The sequence below is a fragment of the Capricornis sumatraensis genome, chromosome 8 (genome assembly GCF_032405125.1).
Source record: "Capricornis sumatraensis isolate serow.1 chromosome 8, serow.2, whole genome shotgun sequence".
NCBI lineage: Eukaryota > Metazoa > Chordata > Mammalia > Artiodactyla > Bovidae > Capricornis > Capricornis sumatraensis.
The window spans coordinates 92,129,785-92,149,291 of record NC_091076.1 but is presented as its reverse complement, the minus strand read 5'-3'; the positions used below and the strand labels follow the sequence as shown (position 1 = coordinate 92,149,291).

Genomic DNA, 19,507 nt, shown 5'->3' with positions numbered 1-19,507 from the left:
CTTCTCCCCTCCCCCAAGGCACCACTCAGGTTGAAGACCACACCACACCTTCCGCAACCAGAAGAACAGGGCCCCGTGACCACCACCACCACCACATCAGAGTTCTGTTTCACTCTAACTCCCATGGCCTACTTCAAGTACTCAGCTGGGCATCTCTGTAGCATCCATCTACCTTCTTCTACGGCCCGGCACTTGACTCCCAGACAGAGTTCTGGGAAGCTAAGTCAGAGAAGGCAGAGGGAAGAAGTAAAGCTGATGAGCTTTCATTCTGGTCCACCTGTCCAGGGCTTTCCTACCCTCTGGACATGAGTCACCCATCTTCTGTGATGAGGAACGAGTCCAGAGAAGGAAGCACCTTCTGGCTGTTCAACAGAACTCACTTATGTCTCCTTCACATCCCTTCCCTTCCTGCGGCCTTTTGATCATGCAAACTGTAAGCCTGGAAATGACCACTCTTGTCAGGGTTTTTGCTCTACAAGGAATGGCACCCACGTACCCTCCACTTCTTGGGACCCTCCCCGTCCTCAACACGGGGCTCTCCAGCAGGGTCTGCACGCACAGCGCCGCGCGGCCCTCCAGAGGCCACCTGCCTCTCCCGACCCTGCACCGAGCCCTCCAACCCCGGGCTCGAAGCCTGCACCCCAAACCCACCCCGCCCCCGGATCCGCCCTCCGCCCCCGGATCCGCCCTCCGCCCCCGGATCCGCCCTCCGCCCCCGGATCCGCCCCGGTCGGAAGCGGCGCCTGCGCAGTGAAGGCGCGGGGCGGTCGTTGTGTCCACGCCGCCGACCGGCCCGCGAGCGCAATGGCGGAGGAGGTGAGGTGGGAGAAGGAGACCGGCGTGGGGCTGGCCCCTAACCCCCGGGCGCTCCGAGACCCCCAGCAAGCCGTCTGGGCCCCGCCGCGCCAGTGCGGTCCGTAGACGCCCAGGCCTTGCCAGAGCCCCCACTCGCCCCCTGCGCCCCCGGCCCGGCTTCGCGGGGCTCCCCTTGGGGTCTGCCCGGTGCTGGAATCAGCGGTTCTCTCGGGTCTCGGGACAGGTGAGCACCCTGATGAAGGCCACGGTCCTGATGCGGCAGCCTGGACGGGTGCAGGAGATCGTGGGCGCCCTCCGCAAGGGCGGGGGAGACCGCTTACAGGTATCGCGGGGGGGCAAGGTCGGGCGGCTGGGTGGGATGCGGGTGGCTGGTGAGGTGGCCTGCCCTGGGCGCCTTACCAGGTTGCTGCAGACACGTGCAGGCAAGCCTTCGGCCTTTAGAAATAGCCAAGGACTTGAGGGCAAGCCTGTTTCGCCTTGAAGGAGAGCCTACCTGCCCAAAAACCTAGATTTCAGTATTCTCAAATTTCTTTAGACAGAAAGCACCCCACAGCGGGCCTCCGGGTCTTGTTGTCTTCACTAGCTGAGGTTGATGGGCTCCCCAAGAAGGTGCAGATGTGGAGATGAGCCAGAAGGAGGAGGCATCTGAAGAGAAGCCAGAGCATTGGGATGGGTGCTATTGAAAGGGTAGAAGAGGTCTTGATTCTGCAGTCCCCATCCCCACCCTCCATGAAACTGGGTCTTCTCAGGGTTGGCACAGGTACTAACTAGAATTAGTTCTTCCTTCCCTCTCCAGTCGTTTCTAACTCCCCCAGGGTTCTGCCCGCTGTGCCTATGGGCTGGGCATAGAGCTGGTTGGCTTTTCCTTTTCATATTGATGCAGGGATCATCTCTCTTTTGCATTTCAGGTCATTTCTGATTTTGACATGACCTTGAGCAGGTTTGCATATAATGGAAAGCGATGCCCTTCTTCTTACAGTAAGTCACACACAAGCTTGCTTTATTGGACTTGACAGGATGATGGCTTCTAAGGGACAAGTAAAAGGAGTTCTGTGTTTTTGCAGACATTCTGGATAACAGCAAGATCATCAGTGAGGAGTGCCGGAAAGAGGTGGGTTACTCCCTTCTTTGCTCAGAAACAGCTGGCATATACGACGTCCAGTGGTTCTTGGTTAGGACCAAAGATTCCAGGGTTGAAACCGTAGAAGGTTAATTTTTTTAAAAAATTGTTGTTATACTCAGGTGGACCTAGTCTTTGTGTGTGTGTGTGTGTGTGTGTGTGGCTTGTGGAATCATAAGGGTCTCTGACCAGGAATTGAACAGGGCCCTTGGCAATGAAAGGGAGGAGTCCTAACCACTGGGCCACCAGGGAATTCCCAGCTGGACTTAGTCTTATACACTAAGACAGCTTTTCCTTATTGGCCAAGACATGTGATAATGGATGGTTGGAACATGCTTACTGCTAGCTATAGAACTTACAGATGTTTTATTGCCTCCATTTAACAGATGGGGAAACAGAGACTTGGAGAGGTTTGAACAACTTAAGCCAAGGTCACATAGCAAGATGCAGAGCTTGGTTTTCCCATAGATCTGATTCTGTTCCCAAACTCTTTTTAACTGTATTATGCTGTTTCCTTGATAGTATAAATTTTCTTGGTGCGTTAGCAGTTACCAAGAAAGAATAAGGTGATCCCTGTAGCCTTGGAGTTCATTTTACTTTGTTCCACATTCTTCCCATCAGTGTCCTCTTTGCCAGAGCAGAGCTGTGCTAACTGCTCGTTTCTCTGCTGAGCTCTTTCTTCTGAGTAACTGTATCATTTAGTTCCACTTGATTATGAAGTTCACCCAGTTGTGTACAAAGTAGTTTGTTGGCCGGCCATGGTTGGTCAGCTCTTCCAGTACTCTGCATGATTACTGATTATTAGGATGGGCAGTGAATTATAGATAGCCTTTCTATTTCTACACCTGTGTCTCTGGAGATGGCATTTGTAGCTTAAGGTAGAGTCTGGCTCTACCACTGATCACCTTTGGGAAGTCACTCTTTTTGGTCCCTTACATCCCCAATCATAGCAACTTCCAGAGAGCTTCATTCACAAATAAAACAAAACGTTTGGGTGCCCTCTCTAGGATAAGGAAGCTAGAGAAAACTAGGATTTCTGGTGTTGATGGTTTTCATAAAAAACATCATAAAGCAAAATTTATGTAAAGCATAAAGAAATTCATAAAGCAAAATTTATGTAAAGAATTATTTTTTATTTTTAAAAATTTATGTTGTTTTACTTTCAGAAGAATGTTCTCACATTCAAATAATTAAGACTCTTTAATACATTTTAGGGGCTTCCTGTCTTTGAATTTAACCCTCTTTTGGACTGATGGTTGGGGACTCCATTTGATCTCATAATATTCTGAGACCACGCACATATTAAAATTATAATTCTTCGCCATTCCCATTTTTATTGGGCACTGTTACTGACTGAACCATGTGACACATGATCCCTGAAGCAGCCTCCCTGGAGTCTGGAGGGGTCCAGGCACGTGGAAGGGGACCTTAGCCACAGGAGGCCCATGGAGATGCTCCCGGTGAGGTTGTCCGCCTGATGTTGGCAGTGCAGTGGTTATCCCTGAACATACTACAGTATTCTGTTCTAGTCTGGTATGTTTTTTACCAGATCTATCTAAATTGCCCTGCTTTTAAGATTTAAGTGCAACTCGTAGCACTTAAATCTTTAAAAGCAGGGCAGTTGGGCTTCCCTGGTCGCTCAGACAGTTAAGAATCTGCCTGCAATGCAGGAGACCCGAGTTTGATCCCTGGGTCAGGAAGATGACCCTGGAGAAGGGAATGGCTACCCACTCCAGCATTCTTGCCTGGAGAATTCCGTGGACAGGGGAGCCTGGCAGGCTGTAGTCTGTGGAGTTACCAATAGCTGGACACAACTGAGCAAGTAACACTATGACTACTACTAAACTTGCAAAATAATCTTTGTGAAAGCAGTAGTTTGATGTGTCTGTTTTCTTTCTTTTTCTGACATAGCATTAAAATGAGTCCCAAACCACTAAAATGAAATGTGTTTTTATCCGTGTGCTTCCCTGCCCCTAAGTTATCTTGCCTCCTACCTGAGAAAGCATATCATGTTTTAGGAAATACAGCATTAACTCAGTTCTTACTGATTAAGTGCTGATGCCTGAGCTAATTTATAACGACAACAAGGGCAACAGAATTCTAGATGTTACCTCGTTACAACACTCCTTTGTGTTGTTGATGCCTAGACCTCACTCTTTGGGGCAGGGGGTGGGGGCGCTGGAATGCAGAAGGATGGCCAGCTCTGAAGCTCCTGTGACTCCCTTATAGGAATCGCATCTTCTAGGTGACTGGTGACTTTTTTTCTCATGTGGGACTATAGGACTCTGCTGGGGAACACTTGGTGTAGACTGATGACTTTTCTCTTCATTTTGGATGTCACAGCTCAAAGCGCTTCTTCACCATTATTACCCAATTGAGATTGACCCACACCGGACCATCAAAGAGAAGTTACCCCACATGGTAGAATGGTAAGCGCTAGTGGTGGTGAATGATGGCCTGGTCTGGCTTTGAAATCAGATGCAGGCTCCCTTTATTGAATGCTCAGCTGAATGCTGCACTCCCAGCTATTAGAACAGATTGTCCAGACACAGACAGGTCAGTCATGGCTGCTGCTGGATGAAGTAGGGGGCTCACTGAGAGTCCTTGGAGTAAACTAGAAGCCCCTTAGTTTGGGGGAATCAGTGCTTTGGGGCAGTAACCCGCCTCAGAAAAACCAGTATCACTGGATGGAGCCCCAAAGAAAGGGTTCAGAAGAACTTTGGCATCAGCAGCAACTCACCCAGCTGTGGTCTACGGTGTTGCTGTCTCACCCCCCTCCTTTAGGGACAACCAGGGTCCTGCAGGAAGTGGCTCTGAGGAAAACGATGAGACCTCCACTGCCAGTACTTCCAAAGGGGATTCATGCCTGCGATGGGAAAGGGTATTTTACTTAGTGGTTTGAGTTTAGGGTTTTGTGGGGTGTCTCTTTCCAGGTGGACCAAAGCACATGACCTCCTGTGTCAACAGAAGATTCAGAAGTTTCAGATAGCCCAGGTGGTAAGAGAGTCCAACGCAATGCTCAGGTGAGCTGCCTGCTCCGGAAAATGCTTCTGCCAGACTGGAATGGGTTTGCTCACAAAGAGAGGCTGGAAGGGAGTTGAAGAGGAGTTAGTTGCTCTAAGAGTCACAAGGGACCTAGCACGATGAGTAGCTGCATGAGGAGAAGGTCTTGCTTTTTCTCTCTGGACTCAGCCAGAGAATTTTCTATCCCTGGGTATGTCCAAGGACACACTGCTGGTAATGGATGTGGTGAACATGCTCCATCTTCTACAACAAACAGTGTCTTGGTAATTTTTCCCAATGGTTAAAAAGACTTATGGGATCCCCATGGTAACTGGTGTTCTTTATCCAGACATGGGAGTTGGCCGGCCTGGGACCCTTGATCATCGGTGGCCTTCAGAGCTCAGCTCTCTCTGCTGGAGCGTTCTTTACCAGAGGAGGGATGGGGGCACATATAGGAAAGAGTCAGCACGGGTGCCTTCCCTCAAGGATTGTGCACGGGTAGGTTGGGGGTGCTCTCCACTGAAGCCACCCTAGGAGAGCCACCTGGTTGTATTTTGCTCAGGCAAAATCATCTAGGAACAAACAAACAAACAAATGTATTTATATGATTTATGTGAAGTTCAGGGACACAAAAAGCAAATCAGTGGTGATGTGAAGTCAAAATGGGGGTGGTGACATCAACTGGGTAGGTATCACACGCATGTATACATGTTGTAAATATTAATTGAGCTGAACACTTAACGATTAGTGCACTTTAATGATTTATTCTATGTATTTTATACCTCAATTTAAAATGTTTTAGAGGGACTTAACTGGTAGTCCAGTGGATAAGACTCCAAGCTCTCCATGCAGGAGCACAGGTTCAGTCCCTGGTCAGGGAACTAAGATCTCGCATACAGAGCAGTGCAGCCCAAGGGGAAAAAAAAGTTTAAAGAAAAATTTTAAAGATGTAACCCAAATAGAAAAGAAAGGGCAGTAGCAGAGGCAGTGCACTTTCAGAGCCATTCATCTGGTTTCAGGGATGGATACAAGACATTCTTCAACACCCTCTCGCAGAACAACATTCCCCTTTTCATCTTTTCTGCGGGCATTGGAGATGTCCTGGAAGAGATGATCCGGCAGAGGAAAGTGTTCCACCCCAACATCCACATTGTGTCTAACTACATGGAGTTTGATGAAGATGTGAGCTGCATCTCATTAGGGCTGGGGCTGGAAGAAGGATGGGGACTGCCAGCCAGTGTGCTTCACCCTGAATGTTAACTGGGATGGGGGGCAGGAGGAGGGAGGGGAAGGCATGCTGGCTTCGTTGTCCTTGGCAGCTGTTTATTCACGCAGCTAGAGACATTTGCTTTTGAAAGACCCATTCTTGGGTGTCTGGCTGACAGTGGTCTCTCTCCGGAGGACCTAGTTTAGGGCTCAGCCAGGCCCTTGTGTCACTGTCATGGGTCATGTGCCAACCTAGGTACTCAGGGCCTTGGACTTGGACTTGTTTTGCTTGAGCCAGAGGTGGGCTACATTGACTCACCCATGTTCTGACTTCCCCTTAAGACCAAGGCTGGAATGTTCGTCCCTTTGACTTGTGGTTAGGGTGTTGCCCACAGCTGAAGTTAACACACATGTAGCCCGGGTAATGCTTGTATCCCAGCTTCTTGCTTCCCCCAGAGCAGGTGATCTACAATATTTGATGGCCTCTGTTAGTTTAAACCAGGGGCTGGAAACGTTTTTTTGGAATTCCCTAGTTGTCCTGTGGTTAAGACCCAGTGCTTCCACTTCTAAGGCCTGGATTCAGTCACCAGTTGGGGGACTAAGATCTCCTAAGCTATGTGGCATGGCCAAAAAGAACCCAACCAAACAAAAAAAGCTTTTCCTATAAAAGAACAGATCGTAAATTTTTTACTAGGATCATTTGCAACTATTCTATCACACAAAACAGCAGCCATTGAGAAGACGTAAACAAATGGGCCTATAAATTAAGTTCCAGTAGAACTTGGAGAAGGAAATGGCAACCTACTCCAGCAGTCTTGCCTAGAGAATTCATGGACAGAGGAGCCTGGTGGGCTATAGTCCATGGGGTCATACAGAATCAGATGCGACTGAATGACTAACACACACAGAACTTAATTTACAAAAATAGTCCAAATCTGGCCCACGAGCCCTAGCTTGCTGACCCCTAGTTTGGACTGCAGTGAAGTGTTGGCATTATCTGTGGCTTTCAGGATTCGGCTTCTTCCGTGGCAGACTGGAAAACTGGCCCTCGATGGGTCCCTGTAGCCCTTCTGTCTGTCTCTCGTCTTGACTACTTAGGGCTTCCTAAAGGGATTCAAGGGTCAGCTCATCCACACCTACAACAAGAACAGCTCTGTGTGCGAGAACTCTGATTACTTCCAGCAGCTTCAGGGCAAAACCAACATCCTCCTGCTGGGAGACTCCATGGGGGACCTCACTATGGCTGATGGGGTTCCTGGCGTGGAGAACATTCTCAAGATTGGCTTCCTAAATGACAAGGTAGGTATGGGACCTTGGCTCTTCATGGCTGGCTCCTTCATTCCTGTTATGGGAAGTATTGTGAAGTATGTGAAGCTGTGTAAAGTATTAGAGGCACAGAGGTCGGACGCAAGCCATAGTCTCCTAGGAAACAAGAGGTACCCAGTGGTCAGAGCTGTGTGCACAGCACAGGGCATGATCTGGAGGTCAGAGCACATCATCAGAGCTCACACTTACTGAGTGCTCACTTTGTGCCAGGAACATAAGACCAGCTAATCTGTGTAGTCATACTTTGAGGTGTAGTGACTGTTTTACCTTTTTACAAGGGTAGAAACTGAGGCAGGGGGATTAAGCAACTTGTCCAAGGTGACAGTTTAGAAAGTGGTTGGACTGATCACCAGTCCTCCCAAATCTTAACCTATAAGGGCATGATTGAGGTGGTGAATGTTGGTATTGAAGATATGGGTTTATAATTTAGAGAAGGAAAACGTAGAAACAGACAAGAGGTTAATGGATGAAACCAGGGTTGTAGAGGGGCACAGAATGGCATCAGACTCAGCCAGCAGGTACAGAAGGCTTTTGAAAATTCAGTTCTCATAGGTTAGAGGTAACATCTGGTTTTTTGTCTCTTAATCCTTGTGACTTTCCTTTTGACACTGACCCAGGGGTTAACTGTGACAGCCTGCAGCCACAGCCATGTGTGTCTCCAAAGGACAGGGCCTGGTAACCCTGAACTCCTTTTGGGGAGTCACAGCTTGAAGGCCCTCCTCCCCTGCCCCTGGTGCGCAACAGCGGTTTGGGCAGAGGGCAGGGCACTGGGGGACTCTTGCTTTCTGCTCCCCGGGCAGGTGGAGGAGCGGCGGGAGCGCTACATGGACTCATATGACATCGTGCTGGAGAGGGACGAGACGCTGGACGTGGTCAATGGGCTGCTGCAGCACATCCTGCAGCAGGGTGACTGGACAGAGATGCAGGGCTCCTGAGCGCAGGCGGGGCCTGCCGGCTGCAATGAGGAGGGGCCTTCCCAGAAGGCCGCTCTGCTCTGAGCTCTGCTCCTCCTGTGCGTGCAGAGTCCTCCAGAGAACATTCCGGGCTGCCAGTGGCCGGGAGCTGCTGGCTCACACCCCTCCCTCCTCCTCTCCCCTGCTCCTTGGTTTCGTCTTCTCCAGTGGCTCTAGGGAGCCCTGCCAGAAGGGAGGACAGCGAAAGCTATTCCAGGCGAACTGCGGACCTACGCTTGTTAGCACTTTAGGAATCAGCTAGTCCAGGGAATCTTTTTTTCCAGAATTTTTTAACATGGGAAGCTATTCTTCAAACAAGTTAAAGTCTAATATGTGAAACAGATCAAAAATTAAAAAAAAGAAAAGAAAAAATAGCTGATCTGATCTGGGGATCCGGGACGGAGCAGAGCCTGTACCTCTTGGCTCCAAGATGCTGGAATCTCCAAGACCATGGAAACCAGTTTGAAAACCACTGAATTCGCCCAGGAGACCCTCTAAGCACAGCTAGTACAGCCAGGTGTGTCTGTGAGGGCCGGGGGAGGGGCGCAGGCAGGGTTGGGAAGGTATGTTTCTGACCTAAAATGGTTTGACTTGATTCTCATGCAGCAGTTAAACTTGAGATTCTGTGGGGTCAGCTGCATCTGGCCGGCACTGCAGAGCCCCATCTTTATGGATTTCCTAAAGTGATCCATGTGAGTGTGGGTTTTCCCTGGTTCCCCTGGCTCCTGTCCCTCCTCCTCCGGGGCCACTGAAACAGATGACTTCCAGGGAGTTGAGTCTGGAGACCTGATGCTCTGGGCAGAGTCAACTTCATTCCCTCACCCGCCTGCCCAGCTGCTGGAAAGTTGTGTTTATCTGCTGCTCTTAAAGGAATGGCAGTGTTGACTGAGAGCTGGCTTCATGCTCCCAGAAGCCACAGGTGCTGTTTCATCCTCATGGTGACCCTGCAGGAGTGCAGGTCCACTGAGGAAGGACCAGTCCTTTGCCCAAAGGCTAGAGCTGGGAGCTCGAGCAGGCTTGCAGCGTTTCTGACAGAGCCTGCCTTTGCTTGCGCATCACGCTCCCTCCATGCCTTCTTAGTCAGGCTGTCCTGTCAGGCTTGGGGGAGGGTGGTTACCCTAAGGCTGGGTCTGTCAACCCTCAAGTGCTATCTGGATGCTCTGGGACCAGGGAATGTCAGTCACGGCAGCCGTGGGGGGCAGCTTCTCTCTCTCGGAGGGTCTTGGGTGAGAACTCAGTGCTTGTGGTTTTTGTGGGGGCAGTTCAGGGTGTGAGTCCAGGCTGGTGATATTCTCTCCCATGCACCTCACCCTGTCCTTAGATGGCTAGGGTCATCTCTCTCACTGGCCAGAGTCCAGCCGAGCAGATGAGGACAGATGGCCTGACTGATGGCTGACGTGACTCCTTCCTCAATGTGAGAGGTTTTGCCCAGAGGCTAAGACCCTGCATCCCCAGTGCAGGGAGCCTAGGTTAATCCCTGGTCAGGGAACTAGGTCCCACCACATGCTGCAACTAAGAGTTCACATGCCACAGTTAAGACCCATTGCAGCCAAAAAAAAAAAAAAAAAAAAAAAAACAACCCACGAGGTTTGAACTCATTTACCATTCTGACGAGAGGAAGAAGCATCAGGTAGGTGGGAACAGCTGGCAGCCAGGAGGAGGGAGAGGTGGGAATATTGTATGAGCACTGATCTATGTGAAAGGAGAATCCAAACTGGTTTAATTCAGTCGCTGAGCTTTGTACGTCGTTTGACTTCAGGGACCTTCTTTTTCATTGAACTGGGCAGTGAGACCAGGATGCTGGCCCACAGGCTCCTCTCCTCTGTGGACACTTACCCCTCATGGTGAGGGCCCCAGCTGAGCCTGAGAGAGGCAGGAAGCACAGACCCGGGGACGGCATCTGGAACTGAAGGGCCTTGGAGGCAGCCTGCTCAGCTCCCCTTCCTCTGGACGCATGGGTCGAAGGGCCCCTCCCCCAGAAAGAGCACATGCCAAGACCTCTGGTTTAGTGTTTTATTTGGCACAAAGGAGAAGGGGGGTCTGAAACCAGTTTAGTCTTTGGAGTGTGCAGAGCTTTGCCCACCGCCCGTCACCCCTCAGTCCCCAGTGAGCCCCTCTTCCAACTTTCAGCCCTAAACCAAGGGTTCCGTAGCTCTCAGATCCATCCAAGTAGCTTTCCTCATCCTCACCCTTCATTTTTTTCTTGGCCCTTGGTCCCTGGAGAAGGCAACCTTTCGGGATGAAAGGTGACACAAAGCCCAGCTCTGATGTATAGCACCCTGGGAGCACTTCGGGCACCACCACACGGTGAAGGGGGATGGGACAGGTGAAGGTGAGGTAGGGTTGCCCCCCTGGAACTGCCCCTTTTCCCTAGGAACCAGCCAGAGCTGAGGGAGGAAAGCTGGGGGTTCATGTTCTTGGGGAGATGCCAGGACAGAGGATGCAGGCTGCAGGCGGGGGTTGAAGATAGCGAGGGTAAATACAGGTAAAGGGGAAGTTGGGGGAAATGAATGTTTGGTCTTGCTCAGTGGTGACATGGAGGGGAGGTCTGAGTGAAGGGCAGCCAACCCCCACAGTGTGCCATCCCCCCGGGTGGCTCTGTAATTCCAAAACTTTTAAGGAAAGGAATTGGGGTTGGGAGAGAAAAACTGAATAGAGGTCTGTGCTGTGGATTTTACTCTCAGGCAGTGGGAAGACCAGAACTGTCCCCTCCGACCACTCTCTAGATGCTTCCAGACCTCATCCCAGCAGAGGGGAGGGTGGCTGTTGGGAATCCAGCCCCACTGCCCACTGTCCCCTTCAATGTGAGCCTTTGCATCCAGGCCCAAGCCTCTGCTCTTCAGAGTTCCTCATGGACCCGCTCCTGGTCTTCGTCCGATTTCAGCTTGAGCTCGTCGGCGGTGATCTTGCCATCCTGGTTGCGATCCTGATTCTGGAACATGTCTCCTATGGTTTTCTCAGGATCCTGGCCAGGCAGGAGGCGGCCTTTGCCCTCACTGACTTGAGCCTTGATGAAGGTGGAAAACTGCAGAGAGGGGAGAGCCGAGGGGAGGGGGAGAGAGCGTCTTGCCTGAGCAGCTGGGCTGGCCTTGGGATGCGCTCCCAAGAGGAGAGAGAGGAGCTGGTGCTGCGTCCTGGGGGGAAGGCATGGGTGGTGGCTGGGGGCAGAGGGCGTGCTCCAGGTCAGATAGCCAGAGGGAAAGGCAGGGACAAGGGGCTTAAGGCACAGTGAGCTGTAGAGGGCCAGGGATGCAGTGGGCACATGCTGTGTTCTGTCCTGAGGGCTCCTGCTGGGTGACAGTGTGCAGTTATGAGAAGGCGAGAACTTGCCACCCACCTCCTCCGCAGGGACCTCGCCATCCTTGTTAAGGTCCATGTGTTCAAACAGGTTGGCAGGAGGGTCTTCGTGCCACACAAACAGGTAGCCCGTGGGCAGCCCATCCTCCCGGTATACCAGCTCCACCTCAAACAGCAGCACAGCACTGCCAGGGACCCCCCGGGCTGCAAGAATGGGGAGCAGAGAAGAGAAGGGTCTGGGCCCCGTTTCACAGCCTGCCCAGCGCACACCTGGCCCACAGACCTCAGCTGCCCGCTGGGGTTGCTGGAGAGTTGGGCAGGGCACGTTTACAGAACCACCCAACAGAACCACCCAGAAGGCTCCCCTCACCCCTCCCACCAGCCAGCAAGGCCCCAGGCGGGCAGGGGCAGAGGGGAAAAGAGTTCAGGCCAGTCTCGACCCCTCACCTCCACTCTCTCCGTGTGCCAGGTGCGGGGGGACCACGACCTGCCGCCGCTCTCCCACGCACATGCCCTGCAGGCCCGTGTCCAGGCCTTCGATCACTTTGTGGGCCCCCAGAGTTGCCTCCTGAGGGGCCCCGTAGTCATGGCTAGTGGGGAGAGCAGATTCCCAGGTCAGCACTCGCCCTGGTCCCCGGCAGGCCCGGCTCCTGAGTCATCCCTGGAGCCACCCCACAGGGCAGGGTGCCAGGGCCCAGTGAGCAGAGGTAGGAGCAGTCCCCTTCTCGGCTGGGCCCTGTCCTGCAGCGTGGTCCCTGCTCCGGCTGCCCTCCACAGAACGGGACCAGCCGCTCCCCCTACTATCTACTTCACCCTCCCTTTGCCTCTGGAGGTAAGAATTTCAGCTTCAGCGGGAACTTAGGGGTGCTCCTAGGAGGATCCCCCCCATGCCTGGCCCATGCCCACCCACCTGCCCAGCCCTGGCCCTGCCCTGGACCCACGAGGAGAAGAGCCTGGTGCCATCCAGCAGAGAGCAGTTGTAGTGGTAGCGAACAAAGTCCCCGAGCTTGGCCGTCTCGTTGCAGGTCTCCAGGGGCCAGGACAGCGTCTTGATTTCCACTGGATCCGCAGGATTGTGGAAGTCGATCACGTGGACATCAAAGATCAGCACAGCAGAGCCAGGGATCTTGTCTCCTGGGGTCAGAATGGAGACGTGGATCAGCTGGGGTCACGGGGGGCTGCTCCAGGTTTCCAAGGAGGCCCCTAGACTTCCCCGTCCTGGGATTCTAAGCAAGGATGGGATGGGATGTTTGCCCACACGGTCAACTCTCATCATATACACTGTAGGGGTGAGGACACAGGGCAGGAGAGGGGAGGGGCACGCCAATTAGAAAGCCCTTTATAGGTATATCTTGCAACCTCCCAGTGACTGACTTTGCTGATCAATGTGATTATTTCCATTTTACAGGTGAGCACACTAAGGTATCCAGCAAAGCTGGGACTCAGATCCAGGTCTGTTTGCTTCCTAGGGCTGTACCACCCTCCCTCCCCAAGCTCAGAAGTGTGCTTCCCTTTTCCAGTGTGGAAGGGCAGAAGCAGGGGACTGCCCCTGGAGGAAAGGATAAAGTCCTTGCGGCAACAGTTGGGTGAGGAACCAGTTTTTGTGATGAGAGGGGCAGAGCAGTGGCTGGAATCCCCCCACCCCTATTAGGGGTAAGTCAGGAGGAGCTGAGGTGTTGGCTTGGGGAACTGGGAGCAAGCCTACCAGTCCCGTTCTCCCCGTAGGCAAGGTGGGGGGGGATGGTGATCCTCCGGCGCTCCCCTATGCATGAGCCTTGAAGACCTTGGTCCATCCCAGGGATGATGTAGCCCTGCCCCACATAGGTATTGTAGGTGTGGTTTCGGGAGTAGCTGCAATACAAGGCGGGGTGGGGGGCCAGCAAGGGGGTCACAGGGGCCCTGCCCTGCCAGGCAGCTCCGAGCTGCCTCAGCCCCCACCATCCTCCTCAGGACCCCCTGCCCTCCCCGGACCTGGAATCAAAGAGAGTGCCATCCATTAGGGACCCGTTGTAGTGGTAACGCATGAAGTCCCCAGCCACGGCTCTCCGGATGCAGCCAGGCGGCAGCTCAAGTGTCTCCAGCTGGACAGTGTCCTTTGGGTTGTGGACATCAATCAGTAGGACGTGGAAGACCAGCGAGGCCTGCGAGGGGATCACAGTCCCTGGGGAAGGGATAGGCTTGAACCATACAAGTGGAGAACAGAACGGGGCTTCTTGACTCAGGGAGGCCTATGTGAGCACCACCCAAAAAGGTGCCAACCCTGCTTTCCAGAGCCCTTTCTGCTTCTTCCTCTGCTTCTTCCCTTGTGATGCCGGAGCCCTGCTTCTTCCCCCTGTGAGGCTGGAGCTGGGTTTTCCCCAAGGCTACCACCAGCCCATACGAGCCTTTGTGTAAAGCAGAATAAAGCAGAATATGGGGACTTCCCTGGTGGTCCAGTGGTTAAGAATCCGGCCACCAATGCAGGTGACATAGGTGTGATCCTTGGTCCCAGAAGACTGCATGTGCTGTGAGGCAACTAAGTCCATGCTCCACAACTACTGAGCCCACCTGAGGCAACTAGAGAGAGACTGTGAACAGCAAGAAAGACCCAGCACAGCCATAAATAAATAAATAAATTTTTAAAAGAATAAAGTACTTCTCTTTTTTTGGGGGGGGCTTATGCTCCATGGCTTGCAAGATCTTAGTTCCTCCATCAGGGGTTGAACTCGGATCCCAGTAGTGAAAGAGCCACTGGACCACCAGGGAATCCTGATGCACCCCTTCTTAATGAGGCGATGATCACCCAGGGCTAGATTTCATCCCAATTTGCCTCTTTGGCTGGGTGTCCTTGTGCAGTATTCAACCTGGACAACTGTACATGGCAGCCCGCTTATAGAGAATCCCAGAGTCCCTGCCTGTCCTCACCATAGCCTTTCTCGCCATAGGCCAGGAATGGAGGGATGATGATCTTCCTTCTCTCTCCAGGACACATGCCCAGCAGCCCCAGGTCCATGCCCTTGATCAGCCAGCCAGAGCCCACGTAGGTGTCATAAGTCCCACCCTTACTGTAGCTGCAGAGAAGGAGATAGAGGTGAGGCTGCTATTGGTGTGAGAGGCAGGATGGCCCCCCACTCCCCACTGCATACCACAGTCCCCTGGATCCCAGGGCTTCTTCCAGCCCTCACCTGGTGTCGAAGGCGGTGCCATCCAGCAGCGTGCCGTTGTAGTGGTAGCGCACAAAGTCACTGTCCTGGACCATCCGGGGGCAGTGGGGTGGGCGGAGCAAGGTGCTCACCTGAACGGTGTCCTCCTTGTTCCATACATCCAGCAGGACCACATCAAAGTAGAGGGTGGCATCGGGGGGGATGAGCCCCGCTGTGAGGGTGAAGCAGCCCCCGGAGTAGGGGGTGGAATGGAGGTCTCAGCATCCAGCCTGGCCTTGCCCTCCCCCACCCGCAGGTCCCCTTCTGAGTCAAGCGAGGATCCTACCTGGGCCTGTTGCTGTCCTCCCTCCCACCCCAGGGGCAGGAGACCCAAACCTGAGTCCCAGGCTTGTTGCTATTCGGTCTGTGCATGCAATGTGACCTTGGAAGGTCACTCTCCCTCTCTGAGCTTCTGTTTTCTGGCCCTGGGGTCCCTGCTTCTGCCTCCTGATCTCCTCCATCCCCAGGCCCGGGCCCCAGCCCTCCTCACCCACGCCGATGCTGCCATAGCCCAGGTGCGGAGGCACAATGAGGCGTCGTCGTTCATTGACACACATGCCCATGAGGCCTCGGTCCATGCCAGTGATGAGGCGCCCCACGCCCACCACGATGGCCGCCAAGGTGTGGCGGTCATAGCTGGGGAGGGAGGGGACAGATGCGATACAGTGACCTCTGCTCATGATCACATACATGCCCGGGAGACACACACACACACAGTCCCCCTCCCTACACACACGTGTCGATCCACAGGCTCCTTGTCTCCTCTTCAAGCCTCCCCCCAGGTGGGCCGTGACTCCTACCTCAACAGGGTGGTCTGTGACAAAAGGAGGTCCAGAGGTCCCCGAGGAGGCCAGAGTGGGAAGTACAGACACAGGGGTTGGGGGGCGGCGGAGCAGGGGATTGGGGTTGGGGAGACCAGTTATCCAGCAGGAAGAAATGCTAAAGCTTGGCTTTTGCTGTTGTTGGTGGTGGTGGTGGTTGCACCATGGGGCATGGGGACATGGAGGGGATCCTAGTTCCCAGGCCAGGGATCAAACCCTTGCCCCCTGCATTGGGAGCTTGCAGTCTTAACCACAGGACAGCCAGGAAAGTCTCGAAATGCTTGGCATTCTGCATTCATTCTGTTATTTAATCCTGTCCCCTAAGAAGTGGGCATTATTATTATTTTTGGCAGCACCACATGCTTTGTGGGTTCTTAGTTCCCCAACAAGGGACTGAACCCTGGCCATGGCAGTGGGGAATTTCCAAAATGGGCTTTATTGATTTCATCTTTCTTAGGAGAAAAATTAGGACTTGAGAGACCAAGTGACTTGCCCAAGGTCACACAGATAATGTGTGGTCTGTTGAACTCCACAGCCCACATGTGGGCCACCAAACCATCAACTCACGGAGGAAAGTCAGGGGAAGCAGAGCTGGCCAGGGATAGGAATTGGTTTTCAATTTTGAAAAGGCCTACTCTAAAATTGCCACAGCTTTTGTTTTTGGTTACAGTTTTAACTTACAAGTTTTCCAAAATTAAGGAAGGATGAGAGATTGGCATCTTGATGGAAGGGGTCATGAGTGGTGAAAGTCTTCCAAACTCAGCACTTCGTGAACTGGGCTCAGCAGAGTCCCCAGCAGGGAGGTCAGTCCCCAACTCCCAACCCCTCTTCCACTCTGTGGCCACGGCCTCAGAACTGTACTCCTGGCTACTCCCCAGGCTGCATTTTGCCCACTGAGATGGTTGCATGTCTGGCCTGCTCACTTCACAGAGCCCTTATGAGAGCTCGAGCATGGCAGTAAGTTTCTACCAGTTAAACCAGAGCTCTCCCCAGAGTCAAGGCTAAGGTGTGCTGAAGCTGCTTGCAGACCATCAGGTCCTGTGTGAAGTTCACTTTCATTTATCATCTTGAGTCCTAACAGCAGCCTTAGGAAGTAGGGACTCATTTTTTCAGAATGCTTTTTGATCTCCATTTTTTCAGATGAGGGAAGTAAAGCTTAAAGAGGTAAAACTCCTTGTCCATGATTACAGTCTGGGTTTGAACCCAAAGTCTTGGTCTCAGGAGTTTGTGTTCTGCCTGGCTCCAAAGCCATGGCTCTTTAAAAAAAAATTAACTGATTAATTATAATTTGGGTACACTGGGTCTTAGGTGCAGCATGCAGGCTGTGGCATGTAAACACTCAGTTGCAGTGGGTGGGATCTAATTCCCTGGCCAGGGATAGAACCTGGGCCCCCAGCATTGGGAGCACGGAGTCTTAGCCACTGGACCACGAGGGAAGTTTGCATGGCTAATAATTTCTGCAGGCCAGAAATTATTCTGTTTTAGTGACATCTCTAAGAGGGACTGACTTCTTGGGGTGTGGTGTGGGGGCTTGTGTGTGTGACCACCAGGACCCTAATTTTAACTGAAGCTGACCTGGCGTATAGCCCTGCCCCCACGAAGAAAAATGAACTTGCTAGAGCAGACCCGAGGCTTGGACCAGACCAGAAGCCAGTCTCTCAAACCCCAAAAATGGGCAGCAGCACTGACCTGGTGGAGCCAAGATGGAGAGGGAGGCATGAAAACCCTCAGAGGAGCCCAGGGAGGCATGAAAACCCTCAGAGGAGCCCAGGGTGGCATGTGTGTCTGTGTGACACGTAGACAGACAGGTCCCTACACCAATCTGTGCCCTGTACTCCCTGATCCATCCTGCTGTCTTAGAAGGCCCACCTGCTTTACCCCACTGGCCGCTGAACACCGCCACCCCTTCCCAAAAAAACCTCTGCTTACTCCTTCTCTAAACACAAAGGCACTGAAACCTGGGGCTGGAACCACAAAGGGAGTGAACGTGGATGGAAAGGCAGAGGGTCCTGTGCTGAGATCCCTGGACGGTTCGCATGCAGCAGGGACCAGGCCCTTCCCCCACCTCTATGAACACGAACATCCCCTCCTTGGCTTTAAATAAAACGCTGAGTTCCTCTCAATTCTCAAGCACTTTGCGGGACGGAGGAGGCTTGTGTGAAAGCAAATGAGGTCTTTTGAGAGGCGAAAGTTTGAAACTGAAGGCAGAGATGTCCGGGGAGAGGGACGTCTAGGAGTTCTACTCAGGGTGCTGTTTGGGGCTAGGGGATCGCGGTGTGAGAAGGCGCATGCAGACACAGCTTAAAGGCGGCCACAAGGGAACCCTAAGACTGAGGGAGCCTGGCCCCAAGCTCGGGGAAGAGAAATGGTGAGTCTGGGGGCACCCAAGCCATTACCTCGAGTCAAATTTCTTGCCGTCCTCGAAAGTACCGTTGTAATGGTAGCGCACAAAATCCCCCATCTGCACTTCCCGGGGACAGGCCCTGGGGATGTGGTACCTCTCGATGACCACATCTTCCAGGGGGCCCCCGGCCGGGCTGGCGCGACCCAGCCCCCTCCCCACGGCCTGCAGCAGCAGCAGCAGCAGCAACTGCAGCTGGGGGAGCCGGAGGAGGGTGTGGCTGGGGGGGCCCGCGGGGAGCATGGTGCCTGGAGCTGGGACGGCCGGCAGTGAGGGCGAGAGAGAGCGCGGCGGCCGCCAGACTCCTTCCCCGCTTCTCCCAGAGCTGGCTCCCCCTCTTCCTGTGCTGCGTCCCCACCCCCGCCCTGGCTGGTCCACGTGGAATGGGGGCTGGGGAGGTTGAGCTGGCGGGGCGGGGGCAAGAGGGGTGGAACAGGAGGAGGGCCAGGCTGCTGGAGTCGGAGGAAAGCACCGCTAAGCCCTGCAGATTTGCGCCCACCCCCACCCTGGGGGCCCAGAGACGTGGGGCCTGGAGGGGTAGGGAAGTTCGGGAAAGTTGAGACAGCGGAGCCGACAGAAAAAAATAGAAAAGTTCCTAGTCTTTTTTTTCCTGGAGCCCCCCGGGTCCTAAAGTCGGGCTGAGGCATTCCTTGCTTGTTTGGGAGGCAAGCCCCAATTTAGGCCTCTCCAGGTGACTGGTGAGGCTCCAGAATCGGGGGCGGGGAGGCGATCTCAGTGCTCCCTCCCACCTCTCTGTCCCAGGGACAGCCGCTCCCGGAACGAGCTGCTTTGTCCTGCAAAAGCTGGACTGCCAGAGAGGACTTTCTGACGTAGGGATGGGGATCGAATAGGAGGTGGTGAGAGTGGAGGGTGTGCAGGGTAAAACCAGGGATGTGCTTCCCTGTCGCGGGCTGGAGGGTACCCTTGGGGTCACCTCTTGGGGGCTGGAGGTGGGGAGTGAGCAGAAGGACCGCTGTGATGGATGGAAGAGCAGGTTTCAGGGCTTCGGCAAACTAGAGGGAGGTGACACTTCCCTCAATTTCTCTATCTTAAGGCGGGGGCGGGGGGGGGACCGCCTTTGCGTGGAAGGGGCTTTCTGGGCTCTCCATCCTGGCCGGAAGCGTTCCCCACACTCACACCATCTGCCGAGGGGAGGACCCCTAAGGGCAGGAGGTCAGGGATTCAGGATAGTGTCGGCTCTCTGAAAAGAGCGGAGGTCCCTCGGCCCCTTGGGGGATCTGACTGAAGCCACACCCCGCCTCGCAGCCGCCCCACCCCTCCCCGCCCCTAGTGCCCGGCGCTAAGACCCAGCGGGCGCGCCGGCCAAGCCCCGGCCCCTGAGCCAGCCCGCCCTGCCAGCCCGCGGGACCCGGACGCCTGCT

General features: G+C 53.7%; 2 protein-coding genes across 5 annotated transcripts; one reads left to right on the top strand and one right to left on the bottom strand.

The window, feature by feature from the left end:
• Positions 1-776: 776 nt before the first annotated feature.
• On the top strand, positions 777-11,427 carry NT5C3B (5'-nucleotidase, cytosolic IIIB). 3 transcript variants are annotated; one of them, XM_068976015.1, is made up of 11 exons: positions 777-821; positions 1,045-1,138; positions 1,725-1,794; positions 1,881-1,927; positions 4,280-4,365; positions 4,870-4,959; positions 5,959-6,121; positions 7,244-7,444; positions 8,272-8,941; positions 9,031-9,116; positions 11,247-11,427. In XM_068976015.1, the coding sequence occupies exons 1-9, from the start codon at positions 805-807 to the stop codon at positions 8,404-8,406; spliced, it is 903 nt and encodes a 300-aa protein (XP_068832116.1). In that variant the 5' UTR covers positions 777-804; the 3' UTR covers positions 8,407-8,941; positions 9,031-9,116; positions 11,247-11,427. The 3 variants fall into 3 exon arrangements, with proteins under 3 accessions (XP_068832116.1, XP_068832115.1, XP_068832117.1); XM_068976016.1 differs by having other exon boundaries at positions 805-816; positions 1,040-1,138; XM_068976014.1 differs by lacking the exons at positions 9,031-9,116; positions 11,247-11,427 and having other exon boundaries at positions 7,244-8,401.
• On the bottom strand, positions 10,450-18,423 carry FKBP10 (FKBP prolyl isomerase 10). Of its 2 annotated transcripts, none has more exons than XM_068976010.1 (10): positions 18,121-18,423; positions 15,394-15,539; positions 14,886-15,075; positions 14,626-14,771; positions 13,693-13,882; positions 13,427-13,572; positions 12,663-12,855; positions 12,169-12,311; positions 11,762-11,925; positions 10,450-11,449 (listed from the first exon to the last, which is right to left on the bottom strand). In XM_068976010.1, exons 1-10 carry the CDS (start codon positions 18,366-18,368, stop codon positions 11,264-11,266), a joined length of 1,752 nt encoding a protein of 583 aa, XP_068832111.1. In that variant the 5' UTR covers positions 18,369-18,423; the 3' UTR covers positions 10,450-11,263. The 2 variants fall into 2 exon arrangements, with proteins under 2 accessions (XP_068832111.1, XP_068832112.1); XM_068976011.1 differs by having other exon boundaries at positions 12,169-12,289; positions 12,641-12,852.
• Positions 18,424-19,507: the final 1,084 nt, after the last annotated feature.